The sequence below is a fragment of the Bacillus rossius genome, chromosome 3, assembly GCF_032445375.1.
Source record: "Bacillus rossius redtenbacheri isolate Brsri chromosome 3, Brsri_v3, whole genome shotgun sequence".
Classification (NCBI taxonomy): Eukaryota; Metazoa; Arthropoda; class Insecta; order Phasmatodea; family Bacillidae; genus Bacillus; species Bacillus rossius.
Window position 1 is genome coordinate 60814005 of NC_086332.1, and position 21418 is coordinate 60835422.

The 21418-nt window shown below is 33.1% G+C and overlaps 1 protein-coding gene across 2 annotated transcripts in view; it reads left to right on the plus strand.

Moving 5' to 3' along the window:
* Window positions 1-2560: 2560 nt before the first annotated feature.
* LOC134530764 (double-stranded RNA-specific editase Adar) overlaps window positions 2561-21418 on the plus strand; it is a 99053-nt gene continuing 80195 nt past the window's right edge. The window contains exons 1-4 of one of the 2 annotated variants that reach the window (XM_063365925.1): window positions 2561-2927; window positions 7492-7538; window positions 8305-8464; window positions 15004-15164. In XM_063365925.1, the coding sequence (XP_063221995.1) occupies window positions 7512-7538; window positions 8305-8464; window positions 15004-15164 (348 nt within the window). In that variant the 5' untranslated portion in view covers window positions 2561-2927; window positions 7492-7511. The remainder of the gene's footprint in view (window positions 2928-7491; window positions 7539-8304; window positions 8465-15003; window positions 15165-21418) is intronic. The other variant, XM_063365926.1, reaches the window with a different exon arrangement.

Consider the following 21418-nt stretch of genomic DNA (forward strand, 5'->3'; position numbering starts at 1 on the left):
TACGAATCACTTACAAACAAATAGGTAACTAAGTTGATTTAGTATTAAAAAAAATAGTAGACATAGGGTTAATGAGATTGAATGTGAAATTCCAGTAACATAACATTAAAAGTATACGAGTGAATTGGGTTTTGCTTTAATGTAAGGCTAACAGGCAACGTAGTTAAGTTCTTATAAAGTGTTTGTTTATTCATCAATAAAATTAGACATTGATTTCCTAATATAATAGGTTAATTTTTCTTGTTCAAGTTACTTGTGATTCTGTAATTGTATCTTATTAGAAGTAAAACATATGTCACAAAACCTACCATGTATGAAATAACCAAACCAATGGCCTTTGCTATATATTATATATATTATAACAATTATATAAACAAAAATATTATTGATACAATTTTTCTTAACATGTGACTAAAAAAATTTTGGTACCTATATGACAATATTTGAACCACAGATACAATGTTGTCGTAGGCTGGTCGACTAGTCCCTGAAATGTTACTATTTTGCCGGCTACTCAGGGTTCGGTAGAAGGGGGCTCCGGCCGCGTGGCCGAGGGACCTAGTCTCCAGAATTGAAAATTAAAACAACAATTTGAATAAAGTTTCCTGGTAATTTATGCACATTAGGATGAATACTTTACATGGGGCTGTCGCGCATCCGCCTGTGACTATCTCTATTGGGCAAAGCCCGGTTCCGCGCAATTTTATAACACTGAAATTAGGGACGTCCCACCCGTGACGATAGTTACCCAAGTGGCAAAGATTCAAATTCGCTATGACTCGCGTGCTATGATAGCTGTCTGACTGAACAACACATTGACCGGGAAGACACGTAAAAACACAGTACTGGTGATGGAGAACGTCCAGTTTACAAAAATAATCTGCGACATGCAAAACCTGTGATGAGAACACGCATGAGAAAATGACAAGGTAAAAACGCGACTGAATGACAAGGTAAAAAACCGCGACTGAATGACAAGGCGACTGAAAGCGGTAATTACTCCTGCACGGCACAACCCGAAGCTACTGCTAATACCGCGCCCGTTCGAATCCACTCTCACCGTCCCAGAGCGACGTCGCTCGTGCGTCCGTTGCCTCGCATGCCGGGTCCACGACTGCCTTCCACTCCCCTGGCGCGCCCGAGCGCCCGTATCTCTCCCCTCTCCGCGAGCCCGCGGAACACGCTGATTGGTCACAGATGGAAGCCACGGCCTTGGCGCCCAGTGAACAAATAAAAACTTACAGAATACCTACATAAATCTACAATAAAAAATTAATTACAATAAAATATAAACAAAATAAATTATATACAAAAAACATAAAACAAAAATATATTTTCAATAAAATAAGATGTCAAATCCTGTAAACAAAGAACACGTTGCACATCACCTACACTTGCATAGCACTAAACACGCAAGAGATGGCACTGGCGAGGCATAACGGCCTGAAGGAGCCAGAGAGACACTTGGGTCGACGTCATTGTCACCCTTCAATCCGTGTCTGATACCGATCACTCTAACTATTACACTACCGAAGTTCTAAGGAACTTGAGAGGGAGATTATGTATTCTTATTGCGAATGCCACAGTTTTTTCTATTATTTTAATTGATTCTGGGTGTCACGAATGTAGATTTAATTTTTCTGTTGGTGATATGAACTTTATCAACCATCATTAAACTCGTCGCCTTCCACATCCATTGTACCTACTCGTTCTGTAATTTATATGTAAATAAATGGGTTCTTTCAGCATTTGAAAATGTAAGCACCAGTCACAACCAAACACTAACCACATTAGAACACATATCAAATTGCTTCAGCACTTCATATAGGTTTTATATGAGTTGAAAAATACAAGGCTCACGAGTATCAACTATTTTATACACTACGATCTAAACAAGCAATTGGTTGAGACGTGTCTGCAGTTGTCTTGGCAAAGACGGTCTTATTCGTTTTCTTAAGCTTAGCAACTATGAAACATGCTTATTCGATGGTGTTCTCAAGCAACGAGTATGATACAAGAGAATGCCCTCTCGGAAATAAGAAATATGGGACTATCATAAGATGGTCTTCATAAAGACTGTCTTGTTTGCGATCTCTTGAGACAATCTCAAGAAACGTCTGTCGCACACATATATTTAAATATTAAGGCATATAAGAATTTATTGACGAAGGAATTGCTCAGGATATAAATATGAATACCACCCCTAATGAGTATATGAAAAAACCAAAGTAGTCTGAATGTAGTAAATAGAAACAGTAGATTTTCTAGTTAGTGTTTATTATTTTGAATTCAATACTAAATACCAATGGTTTTACAGGCGAAACTACTATTTTAGCACCCCGTCTTTATTTACTTAAGGCATTCTACTTTATTGTGTTATTTTCTTAAAGAAAATCAAGTAAAACTACATAAAAATATTGTGACTTAAAAACATTTGAAACCAAGATGGTTACTAATAACCTAGGTTTTATAGTGTGCGTGTTTACAATTTATTTGTTCGTTTCGTATGGCGAACGAATAATGTTGGCAATGATCGCTAGGTCTACCATCAAATCTATTTATACCTCTATGTCATTTAAATTATTGGTTGCTTTGTTTGTTTTTACCTTATTGTTTTAGAGATTTTAGAAATGTACAATATATATGTGTATCAGTCTGTATGTTTGTCTTAAATTACTGATCTCATATGATTCTGGGTTATACTTAATGTAACCGTTTTGATATTGATTTTGTTAGCTGTTGCTTGACAATCGTTGGACTATAATTACCGGTTTTTTTTTTCTTAGTGCATTTTAATTTTGCTAATGATTGTTTGTGTGCGGTAAAAAAAAGTGAAATTGTTCCTTTGTTTCGTTCGAAAAATTAAAAATATTCCGGTAATTTCATAAAACATTTTATTTAACTGTAACTGGTGTTAATCATCTGTGGTAAGAATTTGTTTTTCAATTGTAGTTATTTTTTCTGTTACATAGAGAATAATGATTTTTTTTTTTTGTCATTTGATTAATTAAGTATTTATAAATAATTATTCATGTAATTGAAAGTACTAAAATAAGTTATTCCTGTTAATTATTTTGTGTTTATTAACCTAGGTTTGTGTTTTTGGTGTGTAATATTTTTGTTTATTGTTTATGTTATGTATAATTTGGTTTTCATTTTCAAAGTGAACCTTTTGAAGTGGAAATGGTAAAGGTTAGTTGTTGCATGTATCCAACTTGATCCCGGAAGCATTATCCTATGTTCATTAATCCTGTGAGGTCATTCTGTATGAAATCAACACACAAAAAAAAATTTTAGGTAAATATGTATTGTACGGATTGGCGCCAAAAAAAATCGTACAAATATGAAATAACTTTCATTATATGCTCTTTTACGTCCTCTTTTCAAAACCGCCTGCGGAGATTAAAAATTCCAATTACTTTTGGAGATATCGCCGTTCTTATTTTGCAATACAAGCCCTATGTAATCATTCAACAGACGCGATTTTATATTTTGCCGTGTGTGCGTGAATGCCTAAATAACAGAAATTTTCCATTAGGTAAGGTTAGTTACATGATAAATACTTCAAAATAAACGGAAATTAAAAATAATATCAATTAATTTTACTTGTGTAGTTTTAAGTATTTATAATGTAACTGACCTGACCTAACAAAACGGGACAAAGGTAGATTAGGTCAGGTCAGCTACAGTATAAATACTTTGGAACTGAACGGACATTAAAAATAATAAAAATTAATTTTAATGGTTGTTTAGTTTTAAAGTATTTATAATGTAGCTGACCTGACCTAACAAACCGGGAAAAAGGATGAACAGTAGGAACTCACGTAATTTTCTTTTTACGTGATGTAGTCGCGAAAAAAAAAACATAATAATACTTGTAAACAAGCAACAATGGTGAAAACGCGGGAAGCCTACGATTCACTCATCCTTCTGGACATACCCCGAATACTCACGTTGGCAAGCCTTCTTTCAACAGACGAGAGGCAAACGCCCGATCGTGCATTTTCGGTTTTTTTTTTTTTTGTTTATTGTAAATAAATATGCAACTCATGAAAACTAATGGTCAATTAGGTTATATTAGCTACATTATAAATACTTCAAAACATTGTGGATGGTTGATTTGGTTAGGATAGCTACATTAAAAATACTGTGAAATCATGTAAACGGTTTCCTAGCGCTGGATAGCTGCATATTAAAATGTTATTTGCTAAGCAACCATAAAATGATTTTACAGTTTTTTTAATGTAGCTATACTTACCTAATATAACCAACCATCTACAATGTTTTAAAGTATTTTTAATTACTTCTTGCTAATTTTAAAAAAAGAAGGCTTGCCAACGTGAGTATTCGGGTATGTCCAGAAGGATGTGTGAATCGTAGGCTTCCCGCTGAAGGCCGCATCAGTGCACAACATGAAAATTAAAAAATTCCATATCTCCTAAAGTATTTGGAATTTCTGATCTCCGCCGGGTTTAATGAAAAGAGGAAGTTAAAGAGCACAGAATAAAGGTATTTTCGGATTTTTAAATTTTTTTTTTTAAAAATCGCCAAAAAATTAATATTAGAAAATTCGATATCTCCAAAAGTAATTGGAATTTTTTATCTCCGCAGGCGGTTCTGAAAAGAGGACGTAAGATAGCATATCATGAAAGTTATTTCATATTTGTACGATTTTTTTTGGCGCTAATCCGTACAATACATATTTACCAAAATTTATTTGACCACCTGAGAATTTGATGAAATTTGGTATGAAGGTTGGCCTCACAGAAGATTAAGAAAAATGCTGATTTATTTTTTTTCAAATGTCTCAAACTGTTTTAAACTTACGGCTATGTGGGTTTGTAAATTTTCCTAAAATCCGCCAAAAAAACATAACTGACATTTTTAAATCACCTTAGCTTTTCGCCTAATTGAGCTAGAGAGATGGGAGTGGTGACATTTTTCTCAGTTTTAAATGCTCTTTCTTTTGATGTATAACACAACATTCTTTATTATAAAAAGTCTTTGAGAAATCAAATTCAAAAATTTGATTTTATCAAAAAGTCCATTTATGAAAATTTTTTTTAAAAATTTCTTTAAATAGTTTATAGTTTTGGTAGTCTAAGTGATTCTCAAAATTTCAAAGTGGAAGGCTAATGGGTGCATAGTTAAATAATAATTTTAAAAAAGGGTATTTTATGAAACTGTTAGCTTACCTAGTACAGATTTCTTTACTATATTACATTAATCATGAACTTAAAATTAAATATTTAACACTTACATCTTAGGCAAATGTTATTCAGAACTTTATGATTTGTGAAGTTTTTATGGCTTCTTCAGATGTTATTACATACCTAAATCCTTCCTGTAGGAGTAGTGGGATTAACTAAAATTAAAAGGATTACTGTGATAATTCATAATAAATAGTTTAGGACTTCACCACATATTCACATAATTATTTTTACATGGCATTAAACTGATAAATAATATGAAATGAAAATATTAATGTAATAATTCTAAACTTACCAGTCCTTGTCTTTCACTGGAAAACGTAACACCGATGTGTCTCATGCACTGTTCCTCGCATTCGGATTACCCCTGTTTGCACATTTCTTACCCTTTAGAATGTTTGACATTCTAAAATTATCAATGCGAAATAAAGTTTGAATAAGTAGGCATTTAAATTTTAAAATCAAACCATATTTAACCTTACACTGACTGTAGGCTCAATACAAAGTTTTTAGGAGCTAATTTTCATGTTAATCAGGTACAAAATCCCTCCGTTCAGTGATCATAGTGGTGATTTATTCTGGCCTGGGGTTTCATCATTCTCACAGCAGCGGTAAGGAAAGCTTCTATTTAAGGTCGCCTAATGGTGCTGATACTCCTAACTGCATGTGGGAAGGGTGGAGAAGTGTGGTGGCATGACTTGGCTGGTTTACCTAATAGAGCTGAAGACAGCTAGAGGCGTACACTACCTATACCTAACGATTAAAGCGATCGCTTTGACAGAGCTTGCTACTACTACAATTATTCTGTGAAACAGACCAGAAAATTTAACCTGGGCGGCGTCTTCTACACAATATATATATTCAATTATGATATATTACTCTATTTTTAATTTAAATTTATTTTGCATCAATTTTTTAAATGCTTGTGAAGCAGGAAAAAGAAAATTCTTTGTGTTTGGATTGAAATTGAAATATATCAATATTCGTGCATAATTTGATATTCAATTTCAATATTAAAAAAAAAAACAGAATTCTAACTATTAGAATAAATTAATAAGTAATCAAATGCAAGCAACAGCAGCATATGTATTGCACAATTTTGCTAATATAGCCTTCATTGATGAATCCCTAGCTGTTGCTGCAAACCTAGATCTAATAGATAAATTTAGGAGATTGTTGTACTCGTGGCACATAAGAGGTATGCATATGTATAACCAGGGGCCTAAACAAACCTAGGATTCATTTTGTTGATAAATCACAGAATAAATAGTGTATCCACCTGTCAGTCACAAAGTTTCGTGTACCACTACTACTTTTCCACACATTTGTGAAATCTTTTTTCACATGTTCTTCACTCTTCATCTCCTAATGCAGGTGCTGTCATACATTGTTAAAATTAGGAAAAATTTATTTTTATGTGCATAGGTCAGGGGTCGGCAACCTTTTGAGTCGGAAGAGCCAAAAATTACAATTTACAAAATTTCCAAGTTTTTAAAGAGCCACTAAAATTTTTCCTCCCAACAATAAATAGTAGATACTTGCATAAATAAAGTTTTTTGATAAAAAAATTAATCTATTTATTTATAAGAAAAATTTATTAATATATAAGCCTATCTGTTGGGTGGGCCCGTAAGTACTAGTAAAACGAAAACCTCGGGCGGATGGATAGCTTTGCATTGATAATTTAATTGCTTGATGACATATTGTTTAGTAAAATATAACAAGCATGGAAAAAAAACCAGGCTTACTACTGGTTTGTAATAAAAAAGTATTTTCTGTATAAATGACCTGGTGATGCAGTATTTCTGGTACGGAACTAAAGAGCCGCAGCTTCACATCCAAAGAGCCGCAAGTGGCTCGCGAGCCGCAGGTTGCCGACCCCTGGCATAGGTGTATTTGACACAGACAACTGAGTATGATTCTCAAAATGATGCCATGCGTAGTTTGACTGCTGTATGAAACAGTGTGTTGCCAATCTCCCCAGAACAGAAACAAATCGGGTGCTGTTTTCCAGCCAGTGTATCGCATTAAAATGTATAGTTTAATATTTATACTTTTCATTGTTTTAGCACCCATCAGAATAGGAATATGCATTTTTGGAATTGGTTTTAAAAATGAGATTATCTTTTCTGTCTGTTAAAAGATACAGTAGCTATATTTCACAAGAAAAAGAATTAAAACCTAGGCAAAAAGCTTTTACTTGTTAGTTTAAAATGTGCAGAACATTAACCATTAACAATATTTTTATTGTTTTGAATTTTTCTGTTTTTGTAAATTGTAGTGCTCTTGGTGACGTAAACAATGGCCCAGAACACAGTATGCGAAAATGTAAGTATTTTTTAATGTGTTTCACATTATACTGTAGAGTATGTATTTTTTTACATAGTCATATTTTTTGAACTACTTCAGTTTTTTTTTACACCACTGCAAGTGTTTTATTTTTAATATTCAGTGACTTGATGTTGAGTCATAGGTTGATACATATATGTTTGTAGTAAATTTCCATTTAGTTGAATGCAGTATATCAGTTGAAAAATGTACTTTAAATATCATAATATATACCTTGTTTGTAACCTCAGTAAGCTAATTTTTATACTAAAAAATACCCATAATTTATATAATATTTAATTAATATTTGACGTATCCTTTGAATTAATTTGTCAGCACACAACACACCAGTTTATTTAAACATAATCTTGCCCATAACTTTTAGAACAGTCACCAAAGTCACAGTTATTCTTCAGAGACAGTGATAGTGATATAAGTTTGGTTCCCTTTGTCTCAGGTGTGATATGTTCAGGTTGTTGTTTTCTACTCACCTACTATGTTTATACCTACCTACTGAAGTTTTGTTATTTTTACTTACTGCCCTGCTTGTCATGATAATTATACAGAGTGCATCATTCTAAATCATTCATTAAAATATTAAGAGGACAATACCTGGGGTAGGTATGAGGTGTAGGCTTAGTTCATAATAAATTCATTGTAATACATAGTTTGTTGTTAGGTAGTACTTAGCTTCATTTTGATTTTATGATTCTAGTAGACTTGCATATACAAATTGAAATGCTTCAGTAAATGATGTTCATGTCAGGAATCAAATGAGAACATGCCAACAGAAGGGATGTCTCAACTCAACTCTGATGTAGTACATGTTGATGTTAAAATGGACTCGCCACCAGAGACCTTGATGGAATGTGAAAATGGTCAGAATCGCAAAGGAGAGAAGAGATCGCTGTCGCCACATAATGATGGTGAGAACTTGTAATATTCTTTAATTTGACTTAAATCTTTCTATGAGCTTAAAGTAGGTCCACCTAATGGTGCATAGTCCTACTAAAAACTAATTAGAAACACAATAGCATGATCTTTTCCAGTTACTTGAATTGAACAGCATTCAATAAAGGCTTTTATTTTAACCAATAGTCATGTGAGAATTTTTTATGTAGTTGTTAAACTTGATAAAAAAGAATAAAGTAATAAAATAGAAACTAACATTTAGCTTGTTATTGTGTTTTTGACTTTTATAGTTAATTGTGATCCAAATTAGCCCCTCGTGACTCCCTGTAGATAATATTTACATGATAAAAAAAACAAGACTGGTAACTCCAATTTTATTTATAGTTGTAACAATATGCATAAGGGTCATTCCATGAAAGATGACCCAAGTATAAAAAAAATTAAAATATTTAAAATTAATTGTACAGTGCATTTTTGTATTACTTAATAATCCTTTTACTATATATGCAAAATTAAAAAATTATTTGCACAGTTAAAACTTTATTTTCCAATGTTAGACTTTAGTGCTAACAGTACTGTTGCCAAAAAGGGAAAAGTACATCTCCATATTGACTACCCTGATTATCTTCCTGTTTGAGTTATGTCCATTGTTTTATGTAGACCATACTGTACAGATGTGGAAGTATTTTTAATACCATTTTGGACCAAATCAGGTGAGCATATATTGCACAGCATAAAATGAAAATATGTAATGATTTTGTGTCACACACGCAACACAAAACATGGTTAAATTAGTTTTTACAAACAACTAATTGACATATCAATGTGAAACTTTCTAGAAGTGAGGTGTGCCACATGGCCTACATTTTACTATAACAAAGTTTTCTGGCAACTTTTATATTTTTAACTGGAAGTAGTGTTGCGTGTGTGACACCGTCAAATACAAGCTTTATAAGCTTGCAACTCCAACAACACAAAAGAGATGCATTCTGGTTTGATTTCAACTATGAACTAACCTAAAAAAAAACTTGTAACCAAGAGGATTGCATGTAACACAGTTTCTATTTGAACACCAACATTAAATTTAAATGACCATTTTTGCAAATGCCTTTGTGTGTTACATGCTGTTATTGGTTAAAATTTATTTGAGGTTAATGTTAAATCTATAACTGGTATTGTTGCAGAAGAACTATGACATCTACGAATAGGTCACAGGCTTTTAGAGAAAGGCTTAAACAAGACCCAGCGAAGTATGAAGCATACTTAAGAAAAGAACGTGAAAGATTTAAATTACGAAGGGACCAACAAAAACGTATTCAAACTGATAAGGAGTTAAAGTTCAAGCGAAAGCAAGACAGAATAAGGCAGAGGAAGCACAGAGAAAATAAAAAGTCACAAACTGTTAAGAGTAATAGTAATGTGTTGCCTGAAAAGAGTTTGTATAGAAGTAACAGATCCCTAGGGAAAGCAGTTTGTTAATTGATGCGAATTTTACCACATAGCCCAGGAAAGCATAAAGCAGTAGTAGCGAAATTGTTAGTTGATGAATTACCAGAATATGGGAAAAGATTGAACCTGCTAAATAAAATGAAAAAAGAACATGGCCAGAGACTAAATGAAGAAACCAAAGCTAAAGTGACGCAGTATTATCTCCGTGATGATATAAGCAGAACTGAACCAGGAAGAAAGGACAAATGCACTGTTAAGAATGTTCAGTCTGGCAAGAAAGATGTTGTACAGAAACGTAATATGACGATGACCATTGCGGAGGCCTATGAAGAGTTTGTGAAGGAATATCCCGATTGAGCTTCGACCGCAATTTGTATATCCCGTTTCTACTATGAGTCATAACACATGTGTATGTCATTACCACGCGAACATGCATTTTTTGGTGGAAAGTTTGGCAAAGGAAGTAAATGTTTTCCCACATAGTACAAATGATTTACTAGCAATTCTTGTCTGTGATGTTGAAAGATTTGATTGCATGTTAGATATATGTGAGAAATGTACGTTGGCATGCAATTCTGTCAGAGATATTATAAGTCAATATGATGAAGAAACTTTGACTAATGAAATGAAATGGAAACAGTGGAAAAATGTGGAAGGACATCCCCAAATTGTTTCAGAAACTGGAACAGTATCTGACTGTGTGAAGAAAATACAGATGCAGATGATAGCAATCAAGCTACATCATATATAAAAAGAAAACAGTCTAAACATTTTAAGGATGCAAAGAAAAATGATAGGGTTCAATTTTCATTTATGTAATCAGTATATATTTTTTCTATGTGTAATATAATATTACTTTTATTGCTATCTTGGTAAATATTTATTTTATTTTGCAACTGAACATATCTTTGTCAATTTGCAGCTGATTATTATACCAGCTTAAATACATGTCTCAAAGTGTCACACACGCAACAGTCACACACGCAACATTTGCAAAGTTAAGTTTGCATGTGAAAATATTGGTTTTGAGGAACATTGACTAGATCATCTTAAAGGTGCACATTTTATTTGTGCTACCAGCAAGTATTGATCATTTTTATCTTTTAATAAAACAGAATTTTAACATTGATTTCATTTCCATCAAAGAGGGGTGTATGCTTTTGTCACGCACGCAACAAAGATTAACAATTTTTTTTTGCAAGTGTTATTCTCCTTAACCAATTGAAAAATTTATGACATACTTATCTAGTTGTAGGTTAATATATTATAAGAAAAAAAGTGATATTTATTATGACGTATTCATTATATAATTTTTATATTATTAAATCCACTGTCAAAATGTCACACACGCAACCATGGAATGACCCATAAGTCATATTTCCGTATGTTTAGTTTTTATTGATATGTAATTTTTCTAAATATTTCTAGTGTGGTTTTTATGTACCATCTGAAAAGTTGGGGAGACTTTAGGGATGGTTACCTTCAAAAAATTTGTTAGGCATCCAAATATTAATTTTGCTGATGTATTATGGTGAAGGGTGTCGAACTCAACATTCCCGCCACTTAGATTATCCATTTGCAGACGGTGACATCACCCCAAGTGCTCCTCCCAGTTGCTTAGACCGTTGTTGCACATTGCCACCTCTTTGCCCCGATGTGCACATGTGTGGAAAAGTGTTGATAAAGGGGGGAATTGAACGAAATGAAAGAGCTGTGGGCACGCAGGCAAGACACACCAGGAAGAGGGGAGTGTGGGGAGAGATAATCTTGCAAGCGGGATTGTCGTATTGGCAGTATCGCGCCGGTCGCCAAAGACGACACATGGCAAGTGGCGCAGCTGCCGCAGCAGTAGGAGTGTGGCTGTGGGCAGCAGAGTCGTCGGACGCGCTGGAGGCGCGTGCTCACGGACGGACGCCTCAGCCGACGCGGGTCGCAACCACGGCGAGGAACTTATCATGTTCCTCATCTAGTTCCATGACGGGAACGTGCGGTACTCTCCGGGACAGTGACACACCTGCGCTAGGCTTGATCCCCCAGGCCACGAGGCTCGAACCCCCTCTACCACCCATCTGAGCAGCCGGGACTACAACCACCACCGACGGGATCAGCCCCAGCGACGTCAACGGGTTGGCCGTAGAAAGCAGTCATTTGTGAGGAATCTACAGAAAAGTACATATTTTCAGTCTCCCAGGACAAGCGCATGTCCCTTTTCAGTCCACCCCTTAGTGTGTGCAGGCTAGTTTGAGCAACAGTTTTGCCAGTTGTGCAAATTTGTTCCTGGCCCTTTGACCTTCCCTGAGGCAAACCTGGCACGCAACAATCCGTCAGCTGAGGCCCTGGGCTGGAGGGCTATGCTCCCATGAACTTGCAATCACTTTCTCAAACTATCAGTATGTTTATAGTTCCAAAAAACATTCTGCCAAAGGAATTTTAATTCAAGAAAATAATTACTTTGAATATTATTCGAGATTGGGACAAACTGTTGTTTTTCAGCTATTTGAATGAATTTTTGTTTTTGCATCAGTATCAAAGTACGTCTATAAAGTTTTGAAAAGAAATAGATTAAAGTAAGTAGTTTTAATTTTAACACAAATATGAATGTTTTATCAATGACAAAAATCAGAAGCAAATTTTGGCTGTAACACATTTCTTTTCATTATTTCATAGGGCCTTGTTACTTACTTATAAATTATAGGATGTCTGTTTTTGTTTGTGCTCAATTGAACTTTAAAAAAATTTGCAACATCATTGTTAGGTTTATTGAAAGTCTGAAATACAATTTTCAGTGCTAAAGCGATCAACAATATAAAGCATTATAAAAAACATTTTGCTAATAGCTTCAGTGCTGGATTTTTCAAACAAAGTGGTGGAACGCTACAGACAAAGTAATGTGTAATTGGAATGCATTACATTCTTATTTTGGTGACTGTTTAAGAGTTGAAATTAAATTAGTAACCAACATATTATTTATAGTGAAGAAAGTATAAAATACTCTAATATATTAAAAGTTATGTAACCAGCAATTTGGAGCTGAATACTACTGAAATAGTGACGTGAGTTCTGCAGATGCCTATCAAAAAAAAAATGCTGATGGAGCTGCAGCTTACAGCTTGTACACAAATTAATAAATGAGTAATAATTTCTAAAAATGTTCTATGATCTATACTTATGGAATGCATTCAGTTTGTTAAATTTTCTCTGCTAGTGTGATTTACAGTAAAATGAAAACCAATTCGGAAAATAAAAATAACTGTTACTTGTACAAGAGTTGAAAGATTTTTACGTAGGTAGTAAGTTGTTCAATAACTGAATATTGACTAACTAAATTTACACAATTAGCGAATCTTTTAAATGACATGGTTCTAATCTTGCAAGAAGAGCAAAAATATTTTCAGTTTTGAAATTTCATATTATTTAAGCTTTTTAAAATTGGTTTATTTGTTTCGTATCAAAAAAGTAAATTTTAAGATAGTGCAATTGGTTATTCTTGTTTCTGAAATGTTTCCACAACATTAGTGATTCTGCAATTATAACATTTTGTGGCTTACCGATATAATTATAACAGTCTGGGTACCTATACAATGAATTCACGACATATCAAATGAGCACTATCTCATTGTCATTCAGCAGTTCTAATTCAATGCATAGATATCCATATTGTTTGATAAAACATTATTGTTTACATTAAAAAACTTTACAGAATCACTTCCTTAGGAATATAGAGAGTCCTTTTTTAACTATTGAAATACATAGGCTAAGTTTGAACACCAAATAAAAAAAAGTCAAACATGCCATAAACCTAAGACTTATTATTTAATATGCTTAACTTTTGCATAAAGATTGGTTAAACTACTCTGGTGAGGAAGTACGTATTACTAGGTGCGGCTGGAAAGTAAGAAGTGAGTAAGTAACAAGCCATGGGGTGTTTGAATTGTTTATTTGTAAGCATCTCGAGATCCTTAAGCAGACAGAAAAAGTCATATTTAATAGTAAACAGGAAAAGTCTTTTAATTACCTACAGATTTGTGTATTATAATTTATTTTTTCAAGTAGTTTTTGTTTATTCTAACTGCTTGTCTGCAGTTAATCACACAAAAAAAAAAAGCAATCATTTTTAGTCTATAAGAAACGCGAATTATCTTTGCGGACTAATACACAGCACAAATGGCTTCGAAATTAGACCAGTTTTAAAAATTCCTTTAGGACTAATGGATACAGAGAAAAAAGATCACAGCATATTGCGTAGGTTTTGTAACACAGAGGTAGTAAGTAGTCAGTAAATGGTATGTGTATGTTCTTAAAGCGCGTGGTGGCACAGTGGTGTAACACTGGACTCTCATTCCAGAGGATCCTTGTTTGGCCACCCAGATTGGCTTTGTTCCATGGTTGCCAGAAATCATGGATTCCTACCCCAACATTCCTGTCCTGTGTAGTTGTGTGTTATCATCTTTAATGACCTTGCTGTTAATGTTATAACCAGAATAATAGCTGTACCCAGCATCTCGTTTGTGATCGAGAGAGCTTTGAACAGGAACAAACTCAAAACAAAATTGGCATCAATCAAAATGCCGTACGAGTTCTGGAGCATGAGAGGCCATCACTGCATTAATTTTGTATGTTTATTTTGCAGCCAATTACAGCAGCCAATATTATTTATTGCCTTTGTGTTCACTTAACTCTCAGCTGTTACTGGTCATGCATTAAGGATATTTGTTCCAAGTTACTTGTTGAGTATTGATTCCATCAATGTACTCATTTAATTTGTTTATAAATTACAATACAGCAAACTTATTCTTTGACAGAGACACACACACCAAATATAATGATGCAGTGTTAATTTGCAAAGTGTTCATATGATATATGTAGTCTCTGTTATAGTTCTGAAAACATAAATAATGTTTTGATTATTATCAAAATTGAAACAGTAATAGCTAATCATATAAAATCACTGGAGGCATTCAAAATAATTAATTTTTGTGTATTTTTGTGTTAGGAAGTGATAGTTTCTAAATAATTAAGATTGCAGATAAGATTTTATTACAAAAGGCAATAATTTGCATGTGTTCTGAAGTGTGTAAACACTGACCATGTTAATTTTTCTTAGCATCACCAAAGAAGAAGAAAAAGAAGAAGATGACAATGGGAATGCGCAAGCCGCCCAAGAATGCTGTAGTGGCTCTGAATGAATTGCGCCCTGGGTTGGTGTACTCAACTGTGGATAGGACTGGTCCTGTCCACCAGCCCATATTTACCATCGCTGTGGAGGTAAGAAGGTGGTTTTGAAATTTCCATTAAGGTCAACCTTGCTTTTTTTTTTTTTTTTTTTTTTGAGGAAAATTATTTAATACTGTATGTAATAATAATGCAGCAGTATGTTACATGCAGTCATGTATTTTAACCTGTTATTGATTGTTAGAAAAAATTACATGTTTGATTGTATTTAAGAGATTTCTTTACACCATTTTTATTTTGTCAAAAGTGTGTTATTATGTATAGCTTTTATTGCTAACTCTAAATCGCTCAGGGATACCATTAATCAAGTACACTTCTTTTGTGTATCACCCATATGCAGAGAGAGTTTTTTTTTTTATTTGTTTATTTAGCTGGTAGCCTTAACTACACTGGAAGAACTAACCTTCAACCTCCCGTCATGAATGCTTCCTAAATTTCAAATAAAGGAAACTGTCAGGAATTAGGGATACTAGATCCGAGTATTAAGATTTCCTACATCAAGATGGCCTATGAGTTTTAAATAAACCAAGTAGGTTAATAAAAATTCTACATTAATTTAGAGAGGAATTAGACTTGTGCTGCTTGTAAATAATAATATATCATAATGAATATGTATATGTTGCATATTTTAACATTTTAAATACATATTCTAATCTTTAACTACTACAGCATCTAGCCCAGACATTTGTTTACATATAAGTGATAATTTAATAAACAGTTAATCATTTTGTGAGTGTTAATGCTACGAAATAAAGTTGCAGACTAATTTTAGCTATCAGGAAAAGTTTTGGATGTGATATATAGCATAATTTTAGCGATTTATAACTTAATTTTATGGTATATTTGGAACTTATTAAGACAAGTAAATGATGTTGATTTTTGTCGGTTCCAATGCTGCTGGCATATTTTACGCTTTCTTTTTTTACATTCTTAAAATGCAATGTCTGGAAGTATTTTAGTGCTTTCTTTTATTAAGAACGTAGTTGTGAATATTGGAAATACAACGTATATGGCTTGCTTTGTAAGAATGGTGCTTGACTCATTTCTGGGGTTGTATTATGTTCTAGCAAAAACTGAAATGACTAAAACATTTTGTATATATACCTTCAAATTCTCTTGTATAAGTGATATTGTTTACAATAAAGTAATTTATGTTGCAATAGAACCTGTGTAACCTTTCCTTAGGTAGGATAAATGATGACTGCATAATTATATTATATTTTGAACATGAAGTTGACAAATTAACATGTTAAATAATGATTATTTAGGAGAAAATTGTACTTTTTAGACACTAGAAATTTAATGCAGAACAAATTTTTAGTTATTCTGAAGGAAAGCTTTTTTTAACTTCAAGAAGTTTACCAGTAGTTTGTAATTTTAACAGTTGGTTAGGTTAAGTACACTTAAAAAAACAACATAAAACCATGAGAATAATCTGTTGCATTACATTAGCTACTGTTACGCCTCTCCTTAGTGCGCTATTTACTATTAAGGCCAAGATCCATAGTTTTGCAGGCACGAGGGAAATTATTTATCCCATGAATAGCACTGTCGGTAAAAAAAATGTAAATTACAGCATTATAAAATCAAGCTTTGATTTTTGCTATTGTGTGTAGAAAATATTTTATCAAAAATTTATTTGTTACTAAATTTTAATTAAGAAATTTTTAAAACTAAGTATTTCATATTTATAATAACTGTACACGGTCTTTATTTTACATAAAAATCAAATTGAGTATCCTTTACAATTCCTGTAGGCCAGAACTGAAACATTACGTACAGAATTTAAATAATTTTAGTTTAAAACTTGTTATTTAACGGACGCGTGTAGCTCTTGAAATGGACGAATGATGTGTTAGTTCAGCATTACGCCGCTAGAGGTCAGGCATGATGAGTTTAGAGTTTGCCCGCTAGATGTCCCAACATCGCAGAGGAGTTGTGGCGGGAATAAAATTTATTTTAAACGTTCGACTTCAAAACTGGTTTCGGTGACAGTAAGTAATTGTGTTTTGAAGATAGAAAGAAGCCAATTGACGAAAACTCTTCCAGTTCCTTCGAACTAATTTGAACAATGAAACATTTATTTCCTATTATTTCACAGATGTGATTTAACGATACTCTGTAGAACTTTAATTGTAAACATTTTATTATCTATCATGGCAAAATTTATTGTTTTTATAATAATAGTCATATTGCGTGAATCAAACGTGACCTATTATATAATATACATTCAAAATATATTATACATAATAAAACTAGGTATCTTTTCTGAAAGAAGTACTAGAAAAACTGTGTCATACCAACGTAGCAGTTGTGCGCTTACAAGCGTGCAGTGTTTGCTAACTCATTTTAATTATTTGGTTTCAAAACCGCATAAATGTCTTTTCTTTATTTTACTTTTAACAGCAGCACGCGTCCTCTTTCGCCCCATGGTCCGCTCTGTATCAGGTCACGCAATATTTTGAATGTTATTTTAATTTTGGCAATTTAAAATTTGTGATTTTTGTGTAGTAAAGTATTTTTTAATTTTTGAAATTTAATTTTTTTTATAGTTGGTTGGTTTTCTAATGGTATATACCATCCTTTATTTCCTATAATAAACTCATCTTTTACTACTGGAATCTTTCCATAATATCTTCAAATTGCAATAACTATTTCTCTGCATAAGAAAGGTAATAATTCAAATATATAAAATTATCCTCTGATAGCAGTTACGTCCAGTTTCGCAATAATATTTGAACAATGTGTTAAAATTATATGTATGAAAATGATAAAATACTATCAAATTTACAACAGCCAGAAGCACTGAAACAGATTTTGCTGATTTTTTTTTTTTTATAAAAGATACGGATACAAGCAGGGGCGCAACAACAGGGGGGGGGGGCAAGGGTAATCCCCCCCCCCCTCTTAAACCTTGAAGTGGGGGCAAACGGGGGCAAAGAAAGTGCTGTGTAATCAATTTTTAGATAATAAAACTGCTTAATAGCACCACTTTCCACCTTGAAATACAAATTTTCCGGGGGGAGGACCCCCGGACCCCGCTTCAATAGGGGGGATCGATGATTCTTTATAAAAAGGTTTTATTGCCCCCCTTTGGAAATTTAGTTGTTGCGCCCCTGGATACAAGGCAATTGATGATGAATCAATAGGAATTTTTGTAAAGCATCTAACACGATTTGACACGAATAATCAAAAATATAATGTTGAATAAAAACATTATTTTAACTGGGAATAGTTTAAAAACACACCAATTTTCAGTTTTATCTTAATGACATGAAGCATATAGTACTCATTCTGCTCAGCCTGAATGATGTAGGTCCACATTGTCAATTCTGATATCTAAACAGCAAATAACGGGGTTGCCCAAGGAAGCATTGTCCTGTCCTATTATTGAATAGGGTACGTGAATGTTGCGGAAGAATCAGTAAAAATGTGTATCTCATGCATTAGCTTTGCAGATGATGCCAACATAATTCCTTAAAAAAACAAATATTCTCAAATGTACGAAAGTTTGTTTCAGAGAAACGTTTTAGATACTATTTAGATTTTCGATCAGTTGTATCATATTTGGTAGTGAATTTAGTAAGGTAGTTAAGAAATGTTCTATTCTTTAGCCACTGTTATTTTAGAATCCCTTACAGTATTGTTTGGTTGTATAAAGTATTATTTCGGACGAAAGTTGTAGATACTATATGTATATTAAGTTTGCAGAAAATAAGAATGTATGTTATATTTTATGTGGCAAGAATGTTATAATTTTTGTTTGTATTTCAATTCTAATCGTTTGAACTCCCTGCAACAATGTTTAGACTTATCAAAAATCGCTTTATAAACCTTTTTTTAGAACACATCTAAAGTTTACAAACAATTTGAACTGATTTGATGGCGTGCCTGCTAAGGAAATTAAGAAATTTTTTTGTCATCTAAGCCATTTTTATTTAACCTTGCAGTTATTTTGACAAAAGGTTTTTGGTATAAATTTATAGAGATATATAATAACTCTTCATACGGATGCGGGGGTTATAGCAATTGACCTATTTAAAAAAAAAAAAAAACCTTCCCCATTTCTGCCCCATTGGTCAGATATTTGCCATTAACAAACTCGACCAAGATTTCTCTCTTCTTTTATATTAATTTGGAAATGCTTTGTGCAAAATTGCGTAGTTATCGTATTCATAAATTTTTTTGTTATATATATATATGTGTGTGTGTGTGTGTGTGTGTGTGTGTGTGTGTGTGTGTGTGTGTGTGTGTAATGTTTTGAGATGATGTTTTTGGGGACACTGAACTATGTAACGGAAAACTTTGTAGAATTTTTCCGGAAGTCACACAGTGCTAACTGCTACAATAGGAAGTCTTTCTCCGAAATCTACCTAACTATAAAAAAAATATTACTTTTATGTCAATGATTTAAAGGCTAGCAAATTCATGCCAATACAATTGCATACGAACAGCATTTTTATAATCACTCTATTAATTGCGGCATTAATTTTTAGAGTTATAAACAAATTCAAATAAAAAAAATGAATAAACCACGTCAGTCACTACCGAAGAGTAGTTAAGATTCATCCTGTTCCTTGTATTTTTATCTTTGTATCCATTTTATATATCAAAACAACATGAAAAAAATACTTCATTTTCGATCCAGAAACAACCAAAAAATACACATGTAGAGAACCGCAAAAAAAATTCTGCCTTAGCAAGTGTTTCTGCAGTGTTTTTAAACTTATAATAGCCTTTCGTGTTTCATAAAATCAATTTTAAACTCTATTGAATTTTAATTTAGTATTCTAGATAAATTGAAGATTGTAAGGCCGTGTCCGTATTCGCCTGAAGTATATATAATACTATATGTACTTGTCCCTGGAAGTTACATCACAAGGGCTGCATAACTGGAAATGAAGTATATTCAAGTACGCAAGTAAACAAATCTGTGTACTTCTCACGTAGTAGGCCTCCTTCCAGTTGAAAACAGGTCACCATTTTGAAAAACAATTTGTAGGTTATATTTGATTTAAAAAATTTAAGAACTCTTAAAAACATAAACAATTTTTATTATAAATTTAATTAAAACATTATTTATACACACAAAGAAGTTTAAACAAATACATGCACATACACAGCCTACCGTTGGTAACTACAAAACGTAGGTAAAATAATAAATTTAATTGCCGTAAATTCGCGGGACAGCAATTAAGTGTTATTAATGACAATTTTCGGCTAAAAAAAAATTTCTCAATAAAAATTGTGCGCAAAAATAAAATGTAAACATCCCTTTTGGCTAGATAGTACCGTGTAAAGAGGCCAAACATTGAACCTGTCCAGATTCGTGAAGGGCAAGTGAAGTACATAAGGTTGCAAGCTCATAACTACATACTTGAATTCGGATCGGCCTAAATAAACATGTTAGTAGTAGTATTATAGTTTGGTTGCTCCGAGCACAGGCTGTGGATTGAGGATGGGGTCAATGACCTATTGTTCTGGCGTTACGGCGGCAATATTTGGTGTCAAAATTCCTAAAAAAAAATCATATTTCGAGGGAAAAATTCCTGTTTTGAGGGAAAATTTCTCGTTTTAGTTATCAAAACTGTCAACGGCTTAAAATTCCTAAAAGCGGCTTAAAATTCCTAAAAGCGGCTTAAATTCCTTAGCGTCAAGCCGTTCTAAGCAGTCGAGGTCATGACCTTGACAATTTGGATGACATCACCGCAATTTTGAATTATCTCGTAACTGTTGCAATTATCGTGTGTATAAAAAAATAAACTAAATGGCGGTAGCGCACTCTAGCAAACGTAAACAAGATGACGAATGTGATATCATAATCCAAGATGGTGGGCGTGACGTCATACTAGCTGGCGATATATTTATGTGTGTGTATATATATACACACACACACACACCTTAGCATCAGTGGTGGGAAGTCATTCTGACGGCGGCTTACGTGGAGGAAGGATCGGTCGCCATTTTTTTTTTCTTTTTTGCACTCACCGGGTTCGAACTGAGGACTCCGAGCTTCATTTTGTAAGTGTGTTTTTAAATAATACTTTATTAAATTTTGATTAATTTTTTTATAAATTTTAAATTTTTTCTTTATAAAATCTGAAAATAAATACAGATTTTCAAGATGATGGTAGTGATCTCATAATCCAATATGGCTAAGTGATATTATTTAAATTTTTATTTTTTATAAATTTTAAAAACAGTGATTTTTTGGACAATTATTACGGTTTTTCAAGATGGCGGTCCAAACAAAAATCGCAAAGATCTATAATTCAAGATGGCGGGCA